This window comes from Lutjanus erythropterus, chromosome 2 (assembly GCF_056507025.1).
Source record: "Lutjanus erythropterus isolate fLutEry1 chromosome 2, fLutEry1.hap2, whole genome shotgun sequence".
Lineage (NCBI taxonomy): Eukaryota > Metazoa > Chordata > Actinopteri > Lutjaniformes > Lutjanidae > Lutjanus > Lutjanus erythropterus.
The window spans coordinates 24,586,620-24,607,454 of NC_139318.1; the positions used below are offsets into that span (position 1 = coordinate 24,586,620).

The window sequence follows — 20,835 nt, forward strand, 5'->3', positions numbered from 1 at the left end:
TTATTGGCCAACTACATGTACAACATTAGTACAACTTTATAAAGTTGTGCTTAAGCTGACACTGACAGGGGACATGTTTTGAAACTTTAAATACATTCTGTACATTTACTTATGTATTTTTTGTGAATGCAGGACTTTTACTGTAGTTTCTACTTTTACATTATTTGAATAGGTCTTACACCAATATAACAATACATTCGCTCTTTTCCAAGCACAAAATGTCCTTCTCCCTTTCACTGTATTATTCATTTATTGTTCATATATTTATTATGAGTTTTATTAATTTATTAATGCTTATCCATTGTGGAGCACAGTAAAAGTCCGCTCATCTGTTTCATAGTGTGCACAGTTCATAGCAGCAGCCTCGCTGTGTTTTTGGGGCGATGCTAACAAAAGCTTTGACCTTTAGAATAAGAGCTGTGTGCTTTTTTTTTCCTGCGCATCCCACGTTACTCTCTGACATGCCGGCGTGTTGAATGGCTTCAATTTTTTATCAATTGAAGTAGGAGTGACGACAGCTGCGTCACACACTCACTTCCTCAGGTAGGAGTGGATAACCTTGACAAATACGCGCACAGTTTTGCCCTCATTTCCCCCCCTTCAGCATCCCACCTCCCCGCGCAGAGACGCCGTGATGGCCGGAGGACTCAAACAACAAGTGAGCGGCAGGTAATCATTTGTCACTGTCGGTAATGAGCAGCACTTTGTGCGTCACGGTGCGCCCTGGACTCTCCACCCTGCATGTCAATTGTAGGCAGAGCAGAGCAGAGCAGCATGTGATGCTCCGTCCTCCAGTCCAGTGTCCTGTGAGCGCTCAGTCAGTCAGCACCACACCGAGCCGCGGGTATATTCAGGATTCACTCCTCTGATAAACCCTGGATATTGTTGACCGCTGCATGCTAAAGACTCACGGTGAGAAAAAAAAAATGTTTGTTTTTCTTAAAATCCATCAAATGTGCATCTGTTTCTGAGAGGCAAAACAGCGCTATAGGATTTAAAAAGAGATTTATTTCTGCAGAAAGTTCACGGACAGCTGGAAAAGAGTTCCAGTCACCTTTTTTATGTCTTAAACGCGTGTTTGGAGTAATGTGAAGTTGTCTATAATCGTGTAAAAATTTGTATCCCGACCGAAATGAGGTCTAGTTTACACCAGAGGTCAGGACAATAATCGTATGTGACCTTGCTTGTGTTTAAAAGTCGTCGCATCATCACGCAGGATGAGCAGTAAAATCAGAGCTGGGCTATCAGCATCAGCTCCAGATGTGTCACCTGGTGCTCACATTAACTGATCAGTGTGTGGAGGTGTTGATGAGTGAGGGCATTCACCAGATTCGCACGAAGTGCAGCTGTTCTCTGCAGCTGGATTGTACAGTCAAAGAGGGTTTTATGAAAAAAAAAATTAGTAAATTGATGTTGTGATGCTTTAGATTCACAGTTTCCAGATGCAGTAAGGTGGGAACACCAAATCAAAATGTTCAGACTTTCAATACTTTGTAATTTCCGGTGTGAAACAGCTGATGACCCACTAACTGTGGAGTGTATTCAGACTTGTAAAAGAGGCTGGTGGTAATCACAGGATCAGTAATCGATTAATGAACAAGTGTGGGCATTTAAACAGGACTGATTACTGAGGCTGATACCTGCAGGGTCTGCTGTTTCTTATCCTGTTTGTTGCATGTTTTATGATGTTACTGGAATTGGAAAGCAACCTTACTGCTATCCATCCAAAAATAACTCAGAGAAATATATAAATATACATTTTTATCACTGAGGCCACAGAGAGTTTAACTTTTACTTGGATGTTGACGATTTGCTGATGTGTAGAAGCATGTGTTCATAATCAGGGCTGAACTTGTGACTTTGTTGGTGCATATATTTTGCTTTTAATATACTGTGATACTTTTGAATAGTTTGTCTTGGTTGCAGTGGAGAGGATAAGTCACTTAATCGACTAGCTGAATGACAGAAAATTAATCCGCAACTATTTTTATGATTGGTTAATTGTTTCAGTAATTTTTCAATCAAAATACCAAACATTCCCTCACACCAGCCTCTCATTTGTGAACATTTTCTACTTTTCCAGGGAAAGGTACAAATATTTTTATGCATTGGTGCCATGGGGCACTAAGCCACTAATTTATTGTTTATTCTTTGTTCTTTATTCTTTATTCGGATCCCCATTAGCGTCCATCATGTGGTTGCTAGTCTTCCTGGGGTCCACGCACAAAACAACAATAACACAACAAACAATACATCAGTTTAAATTTACACAGTATCAATGAGACAATATTCATCAATATCAGCCCAAAATTAGGAGGAAAAACAAAAGTCACAAACACACTGCACCAAATAGAAAAAATAAAAATAACAAGAATGTTCCGGACCTGCCATAACGAAATTTTACATGTGATTCATCAATTTTAGTTTTAGTAACTTTTTCAAGGAATATCTGTTTTAATCTGTCTAATAATGGCAGGGAACATATTCCAAGCTGAAGAACCTCTATGAAGAACAGTTCTCATCTCACAATTTATTCGTGGCCTTGGTGCCACCAGAGAACCAGTACTTACTTGACCAAAGTACACATTTGGTGCCCCAAATGTAAACTTGTGTAAAAACAAAATAGAAAAGCCAATTTAACACAGTGAACACAGTTTTCCTCAACTGTGACACTTTTGTTGTCCACTTTCCCCACAAATGTTGATGTGCTGTGTCCTGAATGTGTCCTGAATGTGTCCTGAATGTATTGTTTCCAATTAAAATCAAGCTAAACTTCTTGGCTCATTAAAGAAACTGGTGGCACACTGCAGTACATTACATCCTTACATGTGTCACACTGTAGCCACTTAAACTTCTGCTTCCATTCTCGCCTATACTTTTGTTTTCATAGTAGCTCATAGTTTTCATGTAAGGTTTGTGTTAGCAGTTTGGGAGGGTTTAGTAAACCCGTACTTCCTCAACATATTGGTAGCTAGAATAGTGAAATAAAAGGCACAAAGAAGTCAGGACTCACTGTATGGGGACAAAACCACAGAGTTCCACCTATATGGAATATTTGATGACCACAGAGTCACTTTTTGTGGCTGCAGGCCATAGGACCACGGTTAAGGTGGATATATGCCAGGATATTTGTGGGAGCGTTGGTAACTTTGGTTGATGCAGCAGCACAGTATTTACCGTGAGCTTTTCAAAGTACGGTAATCAAACACAGGTTTAATGAGAATTAAAACTTGAAACATTAATGCTAATTATCACAAATTTTGTCATGGTTAATCTTGCAACCAATAATCGTTTCATCCCTAAAGTTATCTTTTGTTAAGTTTTGGTCTGTTAGGTGGACAAAAAAGCAAAATGAACATGTCATCATAGTTTTTAGAATTTCGTAATAACATAAAAAAAAATTGACGATGAAATAATTGTTAATGTGGTACACCACTTCTTCGAGTATTTTGTCCAAGAACATGTAATCCCAACAGAAGATATGACATGACAAACTCCTTTCCTGAGCTTTACAGAAGACCTCATATATTCCCTAAAAGAAACTGCAGCGTTGTTGTTTTAATGGAGAAAATTACAGTATGCTGCACCATCTGCAGACCTCATGTGACATTCGTTTAGAACAAGTATGAGTTCAAGTCATTCACGTGGTTTTAATGTACGCTGTGTACACTATGTTGTAGTGTAGAAATGCCCTGCATATATGCATGCTTTCCCTTGTTATGACGCACATAGGGTCTCTGAATAGGCAAGAAAGAGAAGGTTATATCGTCATGGGTACTACTATCCCTCCATTTTTAACTCCGTACTAAAAATGTAGATTTTCTTCCAAGGACAAATCCATGATAAAAACATGAGGAAGTTAACATTTCTGGCCCAACCCAGAGGCTTTTTCCTGTCATGGAAAATGTGCCCTCACTGTGGTATAAAACCGCTTCACACAGTCAGACTCTTAGCGCCAACTGGGGTCATCTGAACTGTGTGTTTTTGGATTATTGGTTGGGTGAGTTGATGTGTTTTCATTTCTCGGTGTTGGCTAGATGATGCGGCCTCTGATTGATATTACGTGTCTTGCGTACTGTAGGATGGGATTGAATGACAAGACAGAAAAGCAGCGCTGGGGGCTTTACGGGTTAATGCACACAGGATTATGAAGACTTGTGAATGGCCAGCCGTGGATTATTGCATCATAGGCTCATCTTGACATGCACAGAGGAGGAAATCTGTTGTGGTGGTGATGGAAAATACATCAGCAAGGAAAGCAAATGCACAATCTGAGCATGAATCAAGGAGTTTTTTGCTCTTGTCTTGTAGTAGAGGAGTTTGTTTTAGGCTGATGTAAGCAGTGAGTGTGATGACGATGAAGGCTTGTGTGCATCACTGCTGTTGCGTCTCACTCAAGGTGCACTTCTGTTTTCATTAGCCGCACATTTTCCTTCTGCTTTAACAAGAACTTTGGTGTCTTGATCAGTCATTACAAGACAGAGAATCAAAAAATGTTAGATATTCTTTTTCTCTTCTTTATCTTTTCCTCCTGCACACGAAACAGTGATCAAATAACCCACAAGCTTTGCAGCTTTGCATTTCAGTGGACGTCAGATTGTTATAATGGAGAAATGCTTCACTCAATAAGTAATGAGGCTGCACAGGGGCTCGTGATGTGGATCAGGAGAACACATGACGGCACTTCATCCAAAGCATCATGTTCACTTCCTCCATTACGTTTGGGTTGAACCAACCACTCCCTGAATGAGGGGGTGAGGATGGATGCTGCTGCTGCGAGGCTTCCGAGGATTATGGGGATTTACCAGGGGAAAAAAAAGCTTCACTAAAGTTAAGCTTTGCAGAACAGGGAAATTAAATAGAACAATTTGCAGGATTGGGAATTTTTTGGAACTAAAAACACTGCGCAAGAAACAAAGAGCTGTGATGGTGGCGGGGGTTTTGTTTTGTTTTGTTTTGTTTTTTTACAGTGTAAAAATGTCTGTTCAAGTCCCCGTTGAGTTTTTGTTGAAAGACTCAGGTTAAGTGTGACAAATGGTCTCTTGTCTTTATGTTGACATCCTTCATGGCTCTAGAGGGGCATAACCATGTGTTACAATCCATTGTCTTATTACAAGCATAACCAAGCACTAAATGGAGGAATAATTGTGTCAGCGCCTGTGTGAAATGTTATTTAAGGATCACAGCCAGGGAAAGGAAGCTTAAAATTACTGTACATTAGATGATCCTTGTCGGGGGCACAAACCTGATTCTTTTATTTAAAATGCAGACTATTTATGGGATTTTTGTTCAATCAATCAGGGGTTCCCAAACTTTTTCATGTCAAGGACCCTCACAATAGATGCACATTAGACATTGGAGCCCCAGTGTGAGAGGATTTTGTCTTAAGGAATCAATTCTAAGCATTTTGTTTAGGTTTAAAGATAACAAAGTCTTCACAGTGAATCAATGAATCAGTTGTTCTAACTTCAAAAAATGTGACAAAAGTTTAAACGTTCTATTCTTCCTTTTGCTGCAGTCCCCCTACAATAAGTCAGCAAGTGATGATGTTTTTATCAACTTGTTATTTTCTTAAACTCACATTTAAAAAAAAAAAATTTACTTGCAAAAATGTTTAAAGTGCAGCTGCAGCTGACTTCCCAGCATGCATTGTGTGAGAGTTAAACCTTCCCTGAGACCCCTCTTTTTTATAGTTTGAAGAAAACATTTGTGAAGGAAACTTGTTTTATGCTTCTAATACATTTTAAGATAAATCATGGTTGTTTGTTTTCACAATTATGAAAACAATGTAAACCATGATAAATGTTAGTATTGAATTCAGTCCCGAACCTCTTATACTTGAAATGTTATAAATTCACTGAGATGTTGTCTTTGTGTCACCTGCTGCAACGAAGTAGCTTCGATTTTTTATCTTTGTATTTTTTATCCAGGTTGACAACAGTATACAGGCTAGACTGAGGTTTTTTTTTGTTGGATTTGGTTCCCAGCTCTCTGGGACTGAACCAAGTTAACAGAAGTTAGTGGTTAGCTAACTACATATACAGCAAGTAAAGCTATCTTTCCATCAGGAAACTCCGTAAACGACCTTAGTACTGTTTTCCCTGTCAGTCTTGGAAGCTGTGCCCGTCCCTGTGACTGTTGAATAAGAGGCTGTTGAGCCCATTTCTGTTGCCTGCTAGTGGCAGCTAACAGCTAACAGTTTCAGTTAGTTTCTTTAGCAACAAAGCTAAAGCTATATTTGTCCATCAGGAAACTGTAATTACATCACCCAGAGTTGAAGCTGAGCAGTCTGAAGACATCGGAGGGAAATCCAGAAATTTTTTCTACATAAAATATTGGCCAGATTCACCCAAATCAGTGTATAGAGTGATAAAGTTGTGGTTTTGTACAGTGACGTTCCCAGAAACACTGCAGTCTGCTCCGGTGAATGAATGTATTATCTTTCTACGCTCCGCTGTGTCATAAGTGAGAAAATGTTTCATTGGACACAAATTTAGTAACGGTCCCTGAGTGCAGGATGAGTCATCAAGAGTTTTGAATTCTTTTCCTGAAAAAGACAAACTGTGAAAGAACAATAAAAACACCAGAGAATATCTACAAAAAGACTTTTGTCATTGTTGGACCAGAAACTGGCCTATAGGTGAAATACAGTGGAATATATATGTGATAAAAAAAAATGCTTAAACATTGGTTTTGACTTAATGAGAACTTTAAACTAATTATTCAACTTCCGTCCAGTTAACTTATGTTTTTTAAGTTGAAAATCACAAAATGATTTACAGTGTATTTTAAAAGTTTTATGTGCAAGCTGTTTACAGTAAATCTTTAAGTTGAATGGGTGAATTGGGATTTACAGTATAGAGGGTTATTACACTTTCATTTTGATAATGTCCTTGAAACATATATTTTCTATTTGACCTTTCTGTTTTTCTGCTGCAGGACTGAGGCCCAGACCTGAAATCACTGTTAAGCATCTCCCTCACAGCTACGTCCATCCATCTCTTCTCCACTCTCTGACTGTATCACTTCTCTCTGCTCCGACTTGTCTCTGTCTCGCTCTCTCTTTCTTTCTCTCTCCGCCCCCACCCCCTTCCCGACCCCGATGCCTAAGAACAGCAAGGTGACGCAGCGCGAGCAGAGCCATGAGCACGTCACAGAGTCGGTGGCCGACCTGCTCGCACACGAGGAGCCGCTCGACTACAAGAGCAGCTCCCTGAACGTCGGAGGGGCCGCAGGGAAGAAAGCCCCGCAGATAGAAGTGCCCGAGAACGATGGCCGCCCTGCCTGGAACAGCAAACTGCAGTATATCCTGGCCCAGGTGGGCTTCTCTGTGGGCCTAGGGAACGTGTGGCGCTTCCCTTACCTGTGCCAGAAGAATGGAGGAGGTGAGATATGAGCTGCTGTGATGCACAAGGCACAAAACATAACTGATCACATTTACTGACACTGTGCACATGTAGTCATTTACTACAGAAGTCCTTCAGCTGTTTTAATTTAAGGCCCACAGTGTCTTCAAAACAGGGACACTGAGAATAAAGCGCTGAGAGCAACACATAGAGTGCTCAAATTTTCACTTTATTATACTTATTTTATTTTTTTTAAAGATGTTGTAATTACAGGGCACTTTATCAGTATTTACACTCATTTGCAGCATTTGACACAAGGGCTAAGCAGTAACTCAACTTTATAATCAGGGAGACAAATCTGACAAGGGACAGGACTCCACAAATCAGGTAAAGGGTCAAACAGGCAGATCAGGCAAAACAGTAATCAAAAACCTCTAGAGAGCAGGGCAAAACATGGTAGGCAATCTGTCAGGGAATGAATGAAAGTGGACCAGTCTGTGTAATGTCTTTATAGTGTGTATAGGGACTGATGAGGGAATGAGCAGCAGATGAGGAGGTGAGTGGAGAAGAACCAGGTGAGAGGAATGAGGTGATTGGAGGCTTTTTTATGGAGTGACCCGATGAGTTTTAGTCTTGTTTGCCTGAGACCAATATGATACACAGTAATGACAGTAAGAAAAATTATAACATTTAAAAATTCTACGAAGCTTCCAAATATGTTCGTGATATGTTTAAAGTTAGCCATATTACATTTCAATAAATGGCAGGTACATCTTTTTTAATGTGGCCCTTGAATGTAAGTAACACCCATCAACATTTTTCATCATTTGTCCATCTACGTAAATATTTTACAAAACCATTTGTTTTTGTTTATTCTCAAAAAACATGGACACTGTTTTCTCAGCATTTAGAGTGAGACATAAGTGACTGAGCCACTTCATAACTTTTACCATTGTTTATGAAAATTTGGCAGCAACTTGTTCAACTTGTGCTGAACAACAAAAGTCCTTACATGAAAACAAATTATTTGAGAGAAAGTTTAACTTGGGACGTGACAGTTAGTTGCTGTTCACGCAGTGACCTGGATAAGTCAGAAAAGTTATTTATTAGCATTAATGCTCATAACAAGCCAGGTCCAAATGGATTCAGCACACTGAAACTGTGTGCATGAATGCATTATAACAGCAGCATTCACTGAATGTGCTTTTGGTGATCAGTGAATTAAACACATCTGTTTGCAATTAACAAATGTGATCGGGAGCGTTATTCATCATCAGATGATAAAAATAAGTGTGCTTACAGCTTAGAGGTCGACGTGATGTAAAAACGTTATTTGATCATGAAGCCTCATGTTTCTATATCAGTAAAATGTATGAACTACACTGCAGGCTGCAGGCTGTGAACAGTGAGAAACACAGATAGATCTGCATTATACACTTATCTACTAACAGCTGTATGTATGGAAGCCCAGGTCCACCAACTCAACATTTTAAAATAGTGGAGACCGAGGGCAGTTGTAACATTTTCTTTTCTCCTTCATAATTCTCTGACTACTTGAAATATTTTATGCCCTTTGGTGGGATCATTTGTTAGAGTGCTTGAGAGCAGTTAAAACACTGATAACCCACTGTATCTCAAATAAAATCACACCTCAGAGTAATCAGATTACTGCAGTAGTATCTAATAATGTTGCTTAAGTTTTTTTGTATGTGATTCAAATTATTTTAGATGTTAGGCATCGTCTGCAAAAGTCTAACTCTATTTTTGCAGGACAGGCTATTAAGATTTTAATTATTTGAATTGAGTTTATAGTAATTTGTGAAATGGGACATGTGAAAGTATGTGACATGAAAAAGAAATGGATGAAAAATAGACTAAAGGTTGGCAGGGGTTGTGACAATATAGATATGGGGGAAATATTTGTATAACATGTCACATCAACGTGAGCTTGATTTTCACAATATTGCTCTGCTCTGTTTGACACCAGCGATTTATTGTTGAAAGCTTTCAGAAACAAATGCTCATGTATGAAGTCGACATCTGCTCAGTTTCATGTTTAGCTGCTTGTCTGTCTGTTGTCTGTTCATTTTTAGCAGCTTAGTAACCCCCGACCATCACAAACTACATTTCATTTCCATTGAGTGCAGAAGAACCAAGAGAGCAGCTGTACTGTGCAGAAAAAAAGCCTAAGTCTAAATATAGCTGCTCTATTGATTACTACTGCCGACAGAGCAGGCCGGGCTCAACTGATACTCTGGTAAACAGAACAGAGCTCGATTTAAAAGAAAAAAAAAAAAATGAATGTAACCGTGTACTGATGAGGATTTATTTTGGTCAGGAGGATGCATGTAATCAGAGGTGTACACAGTGTAAACCTGTGTTCACTATAGGAGAGAAACACCTCGTCATCATGGATTCATAGACATGCTGCTGTCGCTCTCAGGCTTTAATGTTTGCTGCTTTACTGCCTGTGTCAAATTTACTGCATATAGGCAGGATTTACTGTCTATAGAGAGGATTTACTGACACCAGACTCCCAGACCAGTCAGGTTATGTGACCTGGCGCTGCAAGTGAACATTTTTCACTCCTTAATTTTCTGTCAGGCAGCCAATTACAGACACATTAAAGGTCTGTGTTGTTTGGGAGTTATCGCTCTGTGGGATTCTCTCTCATTTCCGTTATTTCTCTTCCTCATCTCATCTTCTTCTATCATTTCTCCCTCCATTGTCCCGTCTTTATGTTCAGGTCGCTGTTGTATATCATCTCTCTTGGGCTCCAGTTTAAACAGTCTGTGATGGAGTGGGCGATTTGAGGATCCTGGCAAAGGCCCAAAAACGTCTCACTACATTTAACCTCACTATCCTCTCTTGATTTAGACCTTTGCCTCCTCTTTGCCTCATCACTCCTCCTACTATCAAGTGTGTGTGTGTGTGTGTGTGTGTGTGTGTGTGTGTGTGTGTGTGTGTGTGTGTGTGTGTGTGTGTGTGTGTGTGTGTGTGTGTGTGTGTGAGCCGCTGTATGTAATTCCTACTTTTGATGTATTAATAGTAGTACGTTTGCCTGCTATAAGTCCCGGATGATGACTCACCCTTTGCACATAAAACACACTTGCATCCTGATTATGCCTCTCTGGATTAAGCTGCAAAGGGACAAATTTAGACTTCCATCAAAATTAAAATGAAATTCAAAGAATATTTTTGAGCGGAGGAGCCGAGGATGTTACATTTGAGAGGAGTTGGGAGCAGGAGGAAGGGTGATTGTTAAATATATCTCACTGAATCACCAAAACACATTTTACATTTTAAACTGATGCAAAATCGGTGAATTATTGTACAAATGTTGCTGGTTGAAAAGACAAATCAACAGGAATGTTATTTATTCTTATCACATTTTGCGCATATACTATACCATCTTTTCAAGTTTTTTTTTATGTCTCTTTACTACAAATCACTCATAGCATGACCAGAAAATATAAAACCCCTATTTAATGGACGTTCATATGAAAAGTGCCAGATTTCATTCTTATTTCCTACAGGCTCAATATCTGTTGGTTTGTGTCATTTATTGTTAAACCAAATTTCTTTCATGTCTTTGGCAATTGTCACAGACACAAATACAACAAATACAACAATAACAAAAGACTTTCAAATGAAGGACAAATGTCACAGTTTTTTATGTGTTGGTTTGCCAGCCATATTATTTACCCTGGTCTCTGTCTGGTATAATCGTCTCCATTCTTGCTGAAATTGTATAAATTGGCACATTTGCCTTGAAATGTTTCATACAGTGTACAGTATAGGATAAACAAGCGTCCCTGTTTTCCAGGCGCCTATCTGGTTCCCTACTTCATCCTCCTCCTCATCATCGGCATCCCGCTCTTCTTTTTGGAGCTTGCTGTGGGTCAGAAGATCCGACGTGGGAGCATCGGGGTCTGGAATTATGTCTGTCCCAGTCTGGGTGGGATAGGGGTATCCAGTCTGATGGTAAGGGAAAAGGCACAGGATTTTTATTTTATTTCTTTATTTAATCGGTTAAGTGTAAATCAGAACCATCTATCATCTCTATAGCCTAAAACTGCTGTTAATATAATAACTTCTATGGGGCTCTATAGCTGTTAAAGGCTCTTAGGGTGCCATGGAAAAGCAGTTTGACAGCAGAATGGTGGAGAGAAAAAGTGTGGGTGCTCTGATAAGAATCAGGGAGGTTGTAATGGGGGAACAGCTGTCAAAGCCTGCAGTTAAACACAAGCACATCTGCTGAATGTGCACCAGTATAAAGACAAAAAAAAAAAAAAGTCACTGCTCTGTCTGTGTGATTAATGAAAGGGCTTTCTTTCTGCATATGTTCTGCTTTCTGATATATATATATATATCTTATGCATGTTTATAGCATGTAACTGTCATGAAACCGATATGTCAATGAGCAGGATAAAGTTACAGGAACATCTGGAGTGAGCCTACACACTGCCTCAGCCTCTCTTGGGTGTATGGGAGGAGGTATTGACGTGTTTGGGAGTGAAAGGTAGCCTTTCTTTAGAGTTGCACGGCTGCCGCAGAAGTAGCTATAAATATCTCGTGGAAGATCAGTGTTGAAAAGAGAGCACTTCAATTATTCATGCTTTCCTCAACCTTATTTAGCTTGTGAATGTCCTGGCTGGCACGACTGCTCAGAAGACTGACAGCAACGTGGGACATGCACAAAGCACGCTGCCTCATTTGAATACATTTCTCACTCTGTGCACATCTTATTATACAATATGGTGGGGGTATAAAATTTAACAACTTATACTGGTAATTTCTATCAATATAAAATGACAAATTGGTAACATCTATCTATCTATCTATCTATCTATCTATCTATCTATCTATATATCTATCTATCTATCTATCTATCTATCTAGGTGTGCGGCTTTGTCGGTCTCTACTATAATGTGATCATCGGCTGGAGCATCTTTTATTTCTTCCAGTCCTTCCAGTATCCTCTTCCATGGAGTGACTGTCCAATCAGAAAGAATGGGACACTTGCCAGTGAGTGACATGAAATACTAATACTGAAAATCTGTACTCAAGTGAAAGCATAATTACTCCCATAAAAATGTCTCAAGTAAAAGTGAAAGCTTGAGAAACCCAGTCAAGTAGAAGTAAAAAAGTACCTTGTTAATAAATTACTCAGTAATTACCTTTTCGGTGTGTGCTGCACTTATGAAAATAACGTTATCATTGAAGTTGCCTTTACGTTTGGCTAACTGCTTTCTGAAGTGCACCAATTTTAGAGACCAGCAGACCACTAGCTGCAAGATAAGTTACTGTCAGTAAAATCAAAATTAACGTTACACATGAAATATTAACATAACTAACATTAGCTAGTTAACTACATTTCCACCTACAGTGTGTGTAACTTACTCCAATGAGCACTGCAACATGTCCATCATCCTATTTAGATTTTAGTATGGCCAGGAATTGTCACTGAAAGCTGCCTCTTAATCTGTGTTCTGCTCCATCATCATCATCGCATCGTGGTCAAAAGACAGATGGTGGTTATTTTTCTTCTAGGCAGTTTTAGAGGTGCTCCTTCCCCCCTGAACTAAATCCCAAACAAGGGTAGAGCATAAATGGCAAATAGTGTTGTAAAAAGTAGATAACTTGGTCAAAAAATATATATGAGTAAAGACAAGATGTACGTTTTTTCAAAAAAAAATTAAAAGTACTTGTTCCTTTAAAAAACTATGCTGTTACTCATATACCCATTCCTGCAATTTGATCTCAGTAATGGAAGAGCAAATAAATGCTTTTGAACAACATTTTTAAAATACAATGAAGAGAAAAATAAAACTATTAAAGGATAAAATTAAATATTATAAAACACAATGGTCAGAATAAGACATAGAGTCATAGAGTCAATGCTGGCAGCTCTGTGAAGCTACACTGAGGCACAGCAATGCTTTTAGCTAAATGCTCACAACAGCATGCTAACATGCTCACAATAACGTAGTAACATCATCAGTTTTGCAGGAAATAGGATTTGAAAATTGCTCAAGTTCCGGTGCATTTACAGGTAAAAATAATCCAATCGTTGGTTCCATCTGTGCACAGTATAATAGTACGACAGTATGAGCAGTTTGTGTTTTTGTTTCAAATTAACCTGTTGAGTCTCATGGCATTACAGAAGATGAAGGCTTTATCTAATATCAAGAGTGCATACATTTTCAGGATTATGTCATGTTTGGAACAATATCTATATTATAATACTTATGTATATGGTCCCCACAGTAATTCCACAGTGGGCTTTAGGATTAAATTTTTCTCGCATGAAGCCCTGCAGCATCTCTGTCGACACACCTGCACTAAGCAGATCAGACCAACTGTGTTAACTTGCTTACAACTTTCAGTCACGACTTCACAGACATAATCCAGATTAAAATCCTCTGGAGTTTGATTAGTAGTGATAATAACGTAACCCCAGGACAGCCAAGAAACACTCAGCATGTGTATGACTCAGCAAGGCTGCTGGCAGACAGACGGAGAGCAGAGATTCAGCTGCTCATTCTGAAGGACACTGATGCTGAAGGACAGCAGCAAATTGTGTAAAATATTTGAGTTAAGGCACAGATATACTGTGTGTGCTTCTCATACATCTGTATCTAGTGTTTGGTCTTTAGTTTAGTTTATGGGGATCCCCATTAGCTACAGCATTGCAGCAGGTATTCTTCCTGTGCCCCATAAAACCTTTAAGTTGTGACAATGCACCATAACAATTTATAACATAACATAACAAAGTAAACAAAGCAAAGACACAGAGACAAGACAACCTCCTGACAATACAGTAATCCAAAAATCAAAAGTATGGTTGTTGCGACAGACCTAGCAAACAAGTAATGAAACATTTAATTATCATGATTCTAACATAAGAAATGCTGTTACAATATGTAAAGCTACAATACAGAGTATTTGACCATATAAAAGTGGCTCATCTTTACACTCAATTCATGAATTCATTTGGAAACCATGAAAAATTCCACTGTGATATCTCTGGGAAATAAATTGAATTCAAGCATACCTCGATACATAACCATTTGTTCTTGCTTTTGTTATAATTTTGGTTAAATTTCCTTCTAAAGGGTGTGTGACATGTGGTCATGTTCTCATGTTGTCATTGCAAGTGTGTAACACACAAAACATTAGGATTGTAGTAATTAATTAACAATTAATTTACATCTCAAATTCATCAGATTTGACACATACATCCATAAAGAGCATTTCTGTGCATCTGTATGTGTTGATGTGTGTGTTTGTGTGCATCCACATCCTGCAATATTGTGTGGAAAATCATAACACGTCTGACTCCAAACTCATCCAAACACGATACATCAGTCCCCCAAGGTAACAAGAAAATATATATGTGTGAGTGTGCACTGTAAAAAAACTCAGGTGTTGTGAACTGGAAGGTCGAGCTCGGCATACTAAGCACACGTTCAACCTTGTTTAGATCCCCTTACATTTGAGAGGTGTAACCTAGCCGCAAATTGAGATATTGACCCTGAGTAAACATTCTCTCAATCTCATTATATTTCTCCTTCTGCCCTTTCTGTGACATCCAATCCTTCCTGCTGCATCTTCACACCCGTTTCTTTTCCTTCGCTCTTTCTTCTCCTGTCTGTAAAAACACACAGTTGTGGAGCCCGAGTGCGACAAAAGCTCGGCCACGACGTATTTCTGGTACCGTCAGACTCTGAACACCACCAGCACCATTGCAGAGAGCGGCGGCCTCAACATCAAAATGACTCTGTCTCTGCTGGTGGCCTGGATCATCGTGTGCCTCGCCGTCATCAGAGGAATCGCTTCCTCTGGGAAGGTAGTGGAGAGGATGGATGACATGATGAGGGCAAAATATGAAGGAGACCACTTGTTTACCCTTTATTGAACGTATACTTTCTCTCTCTCACATTCACAGGTGATGTACTTCAGCTCTCTCTTTCCCTACGTGGTGTTGTTCTGTTTCCTGGTCAGGGGTTTGATGCTGAAGGGATCAGTGGATGGTATCGCCCACATGTTCACTCCCAAGGTGAGAGTGAGAGCTGCTTCATCCTGTGCTGAACAACATTCAATAATCAAGTTACAATATGACCTTCTGTCTCTGTCTCTGTCACAGTTGGAGAAGATGTTGGAGCCCCAGGTGTGGAGGGAGGCAGCCACCCAAGTCTTCTTCGCCCTGGGTCTGGGCTTTGGAGGAGTCATCGCCTTCTCCAGTTACAATAAGATCGATAACAACTGTCACTTTGATGCCGTGCTCGTCTCCGTCATCAACTTCCTCACCTCTATTCTGGCCACACTGGTGGTGTTTGCTGTGCTCGGCTTCAAGGCAAACATCATGAATGAGAAGTGTGTCATAGAGTAAGTTCACATCGGCAAAAGCTGTTTATACTTAATCACCTTTCATACTGTATGTTGGCCATGAAATCCTAAGGCTAAAACACTTGTTTGTTATAACTGATTAATTTCTTTTTCACTGAAACAAAATACCATTTTTTACCAAAACATCGTGAGAAAGACAGTTTTAGAGGCTACAGAAACCCAAGTGGTTCTGTGTAGCCCAAGGAAATGCTTTGAGCTAAATGCTAATGTCAACATGCTAACATTGCCACAGTGACATTGCTAGCATGCTAATGTTTAGCAGGTATAATGTTCACTATCTTGGTTTACTGTGTTAGCATGCTAACATTTAACGTTATTAGTCTGGCAGATGTTGGATGAACTGAAGCGGCAAGAAGCAACTTCAGACAAGCAAACAATGGAAGAGCGAAAATATAAATCTTTACATACTTTTTCACTCATTGCTTTCTTGAGGTTTTTATATCATTTGGTAGCTTCTCAGTCACGTATTCCAATCTGGTTTTTGCTAGCAGCTGAGTGGGAGTTTCCATTCGAAAAACACAGGAAAGACTGCAGATGGAGTTGCCCTTTAAATAACTAGAACTTTTCATTTTCGTGTGATTGACAGTTAATCAAAGAGCTCTATTAGTTAAAGCTCTCTGTATGACAGTACCTTCCTTACCTGTGAAATAACACGGATATCGTAGGCTATTTATTTTGTCTTTGTTACAATTTCGAGAATATTTTATTGATCCAAGACAAAATAGACAGAGGAGTGGGACTGGGAGAGAGATAAATTCACAACACAAACACAACACAACACAGTCTGCTACTTCAGCACCAGGGACAGTTACATGGACTTATCAATTTTCAGAGCCGTGGTCGGGGCCATAGATTCTATAGCAACTTGCACAAACATGAGTCAGATAAAGGATCAGTGAGTCAGGCAGACAGAGGTGTTTTATACATTAGCTGTCTGTATCGGCACTGTTTTTAGATCTACTGAGAACCAGAGATAAATTCCTTGGATATATCAACATAGTTTACCAATAAAGTTCATGATTCTGTTCTTTTATTTCTGTAGGAATGCAGAGAAGATCTTGGGATACCTCAACTCTAACGTCCTGAGTCACGATCTGATCCCTCCACATGTAAACTTCTCTCATCTCACAACATCAGACTACGCTGAGATGTACGGCGTCATCAAGACGGTGAAAGAGGACAGCTTCGCCCAGCTCGGTCTGGAGCCTTGTATCCTGGAGGATGAACTCAACAAGGTGAGCCTTTATTTTTATATGCAGCAGTATAGCTGACTCCACAGCATGTTTTGTCTGTGATTTCAGTCCTCCGTCCATGTCTCTGCAGGCTGTCCAGGGCACCGGCTTGGCTTTCATCGCCTTCACAGAAGCAATGACTCATTTCCCGGCATCTCCGTTCTGGTCGGTCATGTTCTTCTTCATGCTCATCAACCTCGGTCTGGGCAGCATGATCGGCACCATGACCGGCATCACCACACCTGTCCTCGATGCCTACAAGGTCCAGAAGGAGCTTTTCACAGGTAAACATATCCCACTGACTCCCTCAGACAAGACACTATGTGCTATTAGTAGTTTAAAGCCCTTACTCAGCACAACATTAAAGCACTTTGGGAAGGAGCTGCATTAGGCTTTGTTTTATTGCTCCAAGTGTACTGAATGCAAAACACTATCAGGAAGCAAAACAACTTACCAGCAGTAACACCAGTTTACCATTTTCTCATCTATTAGACCAAAATCTTCACCATTTCTCATCTTCTCCTCTGAGTGTTCTTCTTCTGTGGGTTTGTTTTAGTTGGTTGCTGCATTGTGGCCTTCCTCTGTGGCCTGCTGTTTGTTCAACGCTCCGGGAACTACTTTGTCACCATGTTTGATGATTACTCTGCCGGACTGCCTCTCACTGTGGTGGTCATCCTGGAAAATCTGTCCGTCGCTTGGATTTACGGCACAAAAAGGTAAAACTAACTGGAGTGTAACATAAGTATAACATTATATAAAGAGACAAGATCATTACTGTATTTTTTTTTTTTGTTTTGTCTTGCTCAGGTTCATGCAGGATCTGGAGGACATGTTGGGTTTCCGACCATTTAAGATCTATTTCTACTTGTGGAAGTACGTCTCGCCTCTATGTCTCATTGTGCTCATCTCAGCCACCATCATAGAGATGTCCATCAGCCCACCAGGATACAACGCCTGGGTCCAAGAGCTGGTCAGTCTCTGTGTGTGTGCTGTCTTCATATTTGTTTGAGGTTTTGTTTTTTGCTTATTCTACAGTATATTTTCCTATTGACAGGTCTTTTTTAGGGCCAAAATCTACCAGGTCTAGAGTCAGAGTGGTTTGATAGATGGTAAACATCTCTTGGGATGTACGTATAGACAAACTGACTTCCAGATTATCAAGTATTGTTTTTTTTTCTATACTTGCCCTCGACTTTTTTATCCTGTTTTCAGAGTCTCAGTTTTGACAGAGAAAATCTGTAGCTTAAAGTCAAGACAAATAAGTGCCCCATAAAGAACCCTGGTACTTATGGAAGTATGTGTGCCTCTTTGAATGTATGTAAGATGTTAACACTAAGTGGGAGTACCAACCATCCTCTGTTGTACAAAATACACTCGTTATGGATTAGTCCCTCATACAACCCCACTTTAACTCCACAACGTACATAATGTAGCCTAACGACGAGGCTGATTCTTCTCCTGGGTCCATTAATGTTTGTACAAAGTGTCATGGTTGATTCATCCAATAGTTGTTGAGCTATTTCAGATAGACATTGCATCTCATGATCTCCCTAGAGCCATGCAGGTAGCATTGGCTAAAAAAAACATTAGTATTCTTTGTCATTGCACAACAAAACAATCTGCTCAACTCTCCAGTTTGTATGTAAAGATTAAAGATTCTAATCCATTTAGAGAAATATTTTGTCTTTGGATTTTCACATAATCACTAAACCCTCCCTCTGTGTCTGCAGGCTCAGGAACGCTTCCAGAGCTACCCTCCCTGGGCACTGGCCATGTGCTTCGCTCTCATCGTAGTTGCCATGCTTCCTCTTCCCATTGTCTTCATTGCGCGGCGCTTCAATCTGATGTCAGATGGCTCCAACAAGCTGTCCGTCTCCTACCGTAAAACCATGATGAAGGACATCTCCAACCTGGAGGAGCAGGATGAGGCCAGATTCATCCTCGGTGCCAAGCCTGGCGAGGCGCCGTCATCAGGGCCCGCACGCAAAGCCTACCTGACCCCAGGAGGGAACAAATCTCTGGACCCCAACTCGCTGTCTCCAAACAGCTGCTACGGTACAAGCTACCAGAACGCTGCCATCAGCCCCACCACACCGACTACACCGACCACGCCAGTCACACCAGAGTCTGACTCTTGACTGCTGTCCAAACATCCCTCTGTCCTGTAGCACAGTTTACCTTTCAGCCATAAAGTCTCCACTGGGGGTCACTGCAGCGCAGAGAATCCCACCACTGCCCGACCAACACCACAAAACTGTATGTATCCACCCAATTTATCTGAATGCACCCCACCTGCAGCAGGAGAAAAAAGTTCACTCTTTAACCGTAGGTCAAACACTGAAATCAGGGTGAGATTGACAGTGACACGCTGTACATCTGTATCTGTATCTAACATCACAGGGTTTAAGATGAAGTTCTGTGATCTGCTTTTCTTTGCCTTAGTCTAAGGATCCTCAGCAGACACACACACTCCCCTCACAGTTTAATGCACATCCCTGTCTGCACAGTGCAGGGGACCTGAAAGAATGAATGTAGAGGAGCCGGTGTGGTCCAGCTGATTGAACGGGTTTCACTCAGTACACTGGCACAGAGAGCCAAGATGAATGTGAGTTTAATTATATCAAAGTTTAAAGCCTGTCAGTGTTTGTGTTGCTGCCCTCCATAGTTGTACTGTGTGTCAAACTCAAAACTAGTTATTTTCTATTTTATGCTGTGATTTCAGTGAGTACATACAGGATGTCTGACATGCACTTCTGTTCTGATGCCCTGAACTAGAAAACACTTCTCATTTTGTAAATTTGGGTAACACTTTACAATAAGCATACATTAATTAACATCAGGTAATGCAGTAATAAGTATTAACAGTAACTATTAAGGGTCACAAACAGCATTGATAAACGGTTAATTATGATTAAGTAATGATTATATAACATGGACAATAATTTATAGGTCAGGCCAGTGGTTACAAAACTCTTAATGCTAAAACTTTTCATGCTTTTCACTACAGGAACTGATAATAGCACCTTTATAAATGATAGAATAATGTATAAATTAATACCTTGCTTAACATGAACATCATTAGCAAATAATTGACACATAAGGTAACTGTTAATTAACTACTAGTTAATGCTTATTACTACATTAACTCATGTTAATTTATGTACTGTTATTGTGGTGTTACCTTGGGTTTTCACAGGGCTCTGTGTATTATAAACTATGCTTAAGGCTGCTCTAAAGACGTCCATTTATTATGCTTCATTCTTCTGCCATTTCCCATTCACTGCAGTGTTTTGTGTGTAACCAGTATTGTTCTTGTTCATTCTGTAAACAGCAGTGTAAAGTATAGCAATATGATGTAGGACCATATGATTTTTGTTCTAAAGCCACAGTCTCATTATCCATCACACCACTGGTTCCCAACCTTGGGGGTCCCCATCTCCCACTAGGGGTCACCAAAGCAAAAATAGAAATAGTTATTCTCAAAGTTTTGATTAATATTTAAGATATGAAAAATCATTAAAAAATAAAGTATAAGGATAAAGCATTCACAGAGCATTCAGTCTCTGCTTAACAGCCTCATCCTGCATTAGAAAAGTACACAGCAAAACAACAAAAGTGCTATTAGAACGATGGCAGGGAGAAGAAAACATTAAATTTGTTTTTAAAAAAGAACCCTATTAAGTATGTATTACTGTTAAAGGTAAAGAAAACATAATACAAAGTATTGTATAAAAACATCTAAAACTATCACGAAAATTCATCTCTGATGTAATAATCACAGGAAATAATCTGCTCAGAATTCATCCGAAACACTTGTTTTACACAAATTTCTTGTGTTCACTGTT

General features: G+C 39.8%; 1 protein-coding gene across 1 annotated transcript; it reads left to right on the top strand.

Moving 5' to 3' along the window:
- The first annotated feature begins 631 nt into the window (after nt 1-631).
- Nucleotides 632-19,763, top strand: LOC146331650 (sodium-dependent neutral amino acid transporter SLC6A17-like). Its single transcript, XM_084733975.1, has 12 exons — nt 632-912; nt 6,940-7,385; nt 11,173-11,330; nt 12,248-12,374; nt 15,017-15,198; nt 15,298-15,408; nt 15,496-15,737; nt 16,801-16,993; nt 17,082-17,274; nt 17,547-17,706; nt 17,798-17,960; nt 18,721-19,763. Exons 2-12 carry the CDS (start codon nt 7,103-7,105, stop codon nt 19,126-19,128), a joined length of 2,220 nt encoding a protein of 739 aa, XP_084590101.1. The 5' UTR covers nt 632-912; nt 6,940-7,102; the 3' UTR covers nt 19,129-19,763.
- Nucleotides 19,764-20,835: the final 1,072 nt, after the last annotated feature.

Coding starts and splice junctions, on each gene's coding strand:
- LOC146331650 (XM_084733975.1), top strand. CDS start 7,103: ATGCCTAAGAACAGCAAGGTGACGCAGCGCGAGCAGAGCCATGAGCAC. Junction 12,375..15,016: donor AAAGAATGGGACACTTGCCA/GTGAGTGACATG, acceptor AAAAACACACAG/TTGTGGAGCCCGAGTGCGAC. Junction 15,199..15,297: donor GAATCGCTTCCTCTGGGAAG/GTAGTGGAGAGG, acceptor TCACATTCACAG/GTGATGTACTTCAGCTCTCT.